The sequence below is a fragment of the Myotis lucifugus genome, unplaced genomic scaffold (assembly GCF_000147115.1).
Source record: "Myotis lucifugus unplaced genomic scaffold, Myoluc2.0 scaffold_3727, whole genome shotgun sequence".
Lineage (NCBI taxonomy): Eukaryota > Metazoa > Chordata > Mammalia > Chiroptera > Vespertilionidae > Myotis > Myotis lucifugus.
In genome coordinates this window covers 36,848-42,005 of record NW_005874775.1, presented here as the reverse complement: position 1 = coordinate 42,005, position 5,158 = coordinate 36,848, and the positions used below count along the sequence as shown (strand labels likewise).

Genomic DNA, 5,158 nt, shown 5'->3' with positions numbered 1-5,158 from the left:
TGCCCTTGAATGGAATCAAACCTGGGACCCTTTGGTCCACAGGCTACACTGTATCCACTGAGCCAAATCGGCTAGGGCTGTGCTTCAGCTTTTACTCTGAATAAGATGCAATACTTTTGGAAAATTATTAATGTGCTAGAGGCCCGGTGCACGAATTCGTGAACGGGTGGCGTCTGGCCAGCCTGCCCCAATTGGGGCCGATGGGTCAGGCTAGCTGGGGGAGAGGTCGTGGGCAGTTGGCCAGCTGGCCCTGACCTCGATCGGGGTAGGGCCAATCAGGGGCCGGGCCAGCCATGGGGAGGGGCTGCGGGCACTTGGCTGGCCGGCCCCGCCCCTGGTTGAACTCCTGGTTGAATTCCAGGTCAAACTCCTGGTTGAGGGGACAATTTGCATTAGTCTTTTATCATATAGGATTAGTTAATATAATTTGTTTTCCCCCCTATATTATCTGTACAACCCTGCTAAAATACTGAAGGTAAAAAGAACAAAGATATTTTCATAATTAAATGACATTCACAATATTGCAGTTGAAGAGTATTTACTTACCACGTGAATCACTGCAGTCATAGGAACCAAAGCCTGGGGAACACATGCATCCCCATTGCATACACTGCCCATTGCCACTGCACAAATTGGGGCATTTTAATACTAAGAGAATGTCTTCAATTGATTTGCCATATTCTTCTGTGTTATATTTACCCTCTTCCAAAATTCTCCTTTCACATTCATTTTCTAAAAGGGCCACACCTGCTCCTGCCCAGCTGCGATCATCTTTTAGGAGAACATCCTTAACGCACATATCTATAACACTGTCTAGTGTCTTGCCAAGAAAGGCGAGACAGCGCCTTCCTATGCTGGAGTTGGCTAGAGTCCGCTGACAGAGTTTCAACGTGCTGTGTTCCGTTAGGCCAGAGGGTGTAGGCCATTTGGGGACAAACTCTTGCTGGACATCCTCAGTATGGTCCTCAGGGAAAAAATAAGTAAGCTCTTTTACATCCTTCTGTCTGAGACTTTGGAAAGCAAGCAAAGGAAGAAACTCATAAATGTTTTGCCGTTTCCATCTGTTTTGTCGATGCCACCATTTTTTTTGACTCTTTCTATCCTGGTCCTGTGTGTGTATCCCATTGTCCAAAGTTTTTGGAACATCTTGTTTCTCATTCTTAGGATATTTTTGTAAATTTAAATCCAGTTTGGGTAGGTTCACGTGCTTTTTGTCTTGAGGAAAGAAATTTGAATTACTTTCTTCTCGAGAGGTATGCTTGTTGATCTCTCTGACAAGAGCTTCTGAATTAATATATTTAGAAGTGACATCCACTTCTGGTATCAAGGAAGAGAATTTGACACCTGTGAGGACTTTGCAGTCGGAAGCAATGTCTGCTTGAGAAACACGAGCCAGATGATTAGAAGACGGGTAGGGTGAAGTGGTGTCCAAGGAGCAGCTACAATAGGATAGTTTTCCAGGCGATGGCAGAGATATTGGCATTGTGTCAAACATGCTTTTTCCTGGCAAAATCCTTCCAGATGGAAAACAGAAAAGTAATTTGAACACAAGCACCCCCCTCCCCTCCCCAGGAACGTCTTGCAAAAAAAGTAGAGTATTGAGTCATCACTCATTTTAAGTCAAATATTAATTTACTTACCTCCATTCATTAATAAAAGCAAAATAATTATTAAAAGTTTGATCAATTTTGATCCCATTTTTGTCATGGAAATCATTTTCGGGGTTTTCATCAAAGGTGCCACAAAGTCCCAAAGTGTTTCTATAATCTACACTAGGGGCTCTGATTGTTAGACTCATGCCCCATTCACTAAGATCAGCACGGATAAATGCTCCAAAAGAAAACGAGATCTGAAATACAAAAAGAAGTCATTTAAAATAATATGCAATATTAAAAAAGGAGGACATCTGTAATACTTTCAACAATAAAGATAAACAAAAAATAATAAATAAAATAATATTCAATGCAGATTATGAAAAAACTATTATGTAACAAATAAATTCATTTATTCTCTCAATATAAAAGGAAAATAAAATACTGATTTTCCTTAGACTACACCTTTGCTTTTAATGCTATATGTCAAAATAATGGGGTTTTGCCTTTTGCTGATTTGAAATTTGATTTACACATTGATCCTTTTATTGATACTTTGTTTAAACTCTTTTTAAAAAATAATTTAAACTAGAGTGAGACATTTTGTGCAATTAAAACAGCTATTAATGTTGAGTATAATGTTTACCAAGTAATGTCTCTGATAGTAATTATTTGATCTAGACTTAGACTGATGAGTACTTGATTTATACATGTAAATGTAAATCCAAAGGGATACATATTTCTAATCAACATTCTCTTACTGCCAGTAGGCAAATAGAATCAGAAGCCAAATTATAACCAGAACATTGCTAGGGGAGTTGGAATGAGAGAAGGGGTTTGTTGAATCATCCTAATAGCCTATGTCACCTGTGATCATAGGAGTCTCACCCTCCCAGATCAGGGACTTGGATGTACATGTTGAGAATTTCTTTCTTCTAAAAACCACTGAAAATACACCACATATGTCTGTTTCTCTGACTTTACTACCCCATTTATTTTATTTTTATTAGATTTAAAAATTTCCATCTGTTTTGTTGATGCCACCCTGTTTCTTGACTGTGTCTATCCTGGTCCCGTGTATTTTTTAGATTTAAAAATTTCAGTTTTTCTTTTTAGAAAAAATGGTGTTATTTTAAAAGCAATCCAATTTCATATTGCTACTCAATCTGAGGTGGCTAATGTTAGGGTGTTGGTGCATATTCTTTGAAAACCTTTCCTATATTTCATTAATTTCTTTTCCTGTCAATAAATACACATCTATTCCAAAATTTTCATGACTATAAAGTGGTCTTTTATGTGACATTGCTATATTTGGGATTTTGGTTAAACTCTTTTATTCATCACTGATTAATTGTAGTTTTTCCCTCTCAAAAGGAGAAATATTATGTGGGGTTCTGCACATCCTTAATTATTTTATTATGGTAAGTTTTCAGAAGTAAAATTTCTTGAAAAATGACATGCGTAGGTTCTGGAAATCCTGCCAATATTGTATGAGAAATATAGGAGCTGCATTTCTTCGATTACTAATGAAATTGAAGTTTTTACATTTTTATTGGTTATTTGTACTTTTGGACATATTTATCAATTTTATTTCTTTTATGAATTGCCTGTTTATATCATTTGCTCATTTTAATTGGTGTTCTGATCATACATTAGTGATGCATATTAATGACTATGTAATCTTTGATGTTTCTTGATTTTCTAATCTCTTCCATGTCTACCAGCCTATTTCTGAGGCAGGACCATCTGTATTCATTTCAGAAATTGACTAGCTATTCCCAAATATTTATTCTTAATTATATATTTCAAGTATGGCTAATATATCACTTATTAGGCATTGCCAAAAATATTTCTATGAATCACCCACCAAGTTATAATGAAATTTTAAATAAGGAACTTCAGTTTGACAGTTTTAGCTATTGTTTTGTCTTTTTGTGTGTGGTACATGAAAAAATTTTACTCCTTATAAGATCAGTGTTACTCTAAATGTATTTTCGTGAAAAAAAACACCAACAACACAAAACCCTAATGTTGAAAATGATAGTTTTTAAATTAATAGAGATGCAAATAGATTCAGAATAAATCAAAATTCTGTAGAGAAAAGAAAAAAATACTTTTAAGAATCATACATACTGTGACTTTTCTTCCTAAATAAGATTCACTTATCTTGATATTGCTGGTTTCATGTTGGCTCTTTAGAAATAAATATGGCTGCAATTCATGTAGCTGACCACTGCACATATCGAAAGTAACTACATCACCTTCTTCTTTGGCAACAAACCCGCAGTTACATGACACAGGATAGTGAAGGCTTCCACAGTCCCATTGACGTACATGGACTTCAAAATCACGTGACATACTCTTATAAAGCACAAACGTTCCAGTCTTGAAATTATCATGTACCCTAACATTAACAAAAGCCAATTGCATTAAGAATTGGTATAAAATATCACAACAGTATGTTATAAACCAAAAATGTGTGCTCAATTTAGTATTTTTATGCATTTAATACACTTTGCTGCAAAAATGAAAAATCTACATTTTTAATAGGTTTATTTATCATGAGCATTTTTTTTTGTAGAGCATTGAAGGAGACAAGTAGTAATAATCACCTAAATCTCTCTCACTGATCTTCTACCCTTGCAATGCTCTGTCAACCCCTGCTTCCAGCCTTTTCTTTCCATCCCTGCTTAGTTTTCTTCCTAATGCCTATCTTTCTCAGATATACTATATATTTTATATATTAACTGTGTATATCTCTCTTCACCTATACAAAGATAAGGTAGAGTATGTCTATCTGTCTTATCACTGCCATACCCACCCACCCCCCAGCACATAGAACATGGTTTGTCACTTAGTTATTGCACAATTAATCTTGTTGGATTATAGTGGATAAAATTAGTCACCACTACTCTTTCCTGAGGTTCTTCCATTTAAAACTTTTGTTTTTTATTATAACCATAAAGGATTCTTGCCTGTGGGATTGGTTTCTACAACTTTGTATACATGTTCAAACTTTTGGAGTATCATTCATTATTGGAGGGGATCTGCATCTATGCACTAATATTGAATAGTTTTACTAACAATAATAACCTTATACTTTTTTAAAAAGAATAAATTACCTTGCATCATGAAGAAAATTTTGACAACAATGAAATGTTCATATCATTTTTTAGGGACTTATTAAAAACATGAATTCCCCGGAACAGTACAACTGAATTTAAATCCTTCTATGCAGATGTTAGTAGCAGGATAGCTTACCTTTTTTTATCCATTTTATTTTAAGATCCAGAGGCAATATCCAGGTATTCGTGATTACTACAATAGACTTTCCCTGAGTATCCTTGCCATGAATTAGAAGTGAGATTTTAAAATAATTACGTGTTAGTTTAATCATCTTGCCTTAAACCTTAAAGATTATTTCAGTATCACCTAGAAATGCAATACAGTATATATGTCTAGAGCAAAAAAATTAATCATTATTAAAAATAAATAGTCAAGATAAAATGATTGTATTTGTAAGAATCTTCATTTTTACAAATTCAGTCTCATAGCTAATTCATATA

The 5,158-nt window shown here is 34.9% G+C and overlaps 1 protein-coding gene across 1 annotated transcript; it reads right to left on the bottom strand.

Annotated features, from left to right (window-relative positions):
- Window positions 1–546: 546 nt before the first annotated feature.
- On the bottom strand, window positions 547–1,798 carry VWDE (von Willebrand factor D and EGF domains; the record flags this gene model as incomplete). The annotated part of the gene is made up of 2 exons (XM_023749205.1): window positions 1,641–1,798; window positions 547–1,514 (listed from the first exon to the last, which is right to left on the bottom strand). Coding segments are annotated over exons 1-2 (1,126 nt in total), but the record flags the coding sequence as incomplete, so codon positions are not given.
- Window positions 1,799–5,158: the final 3,360 nt, after the last annotated feature.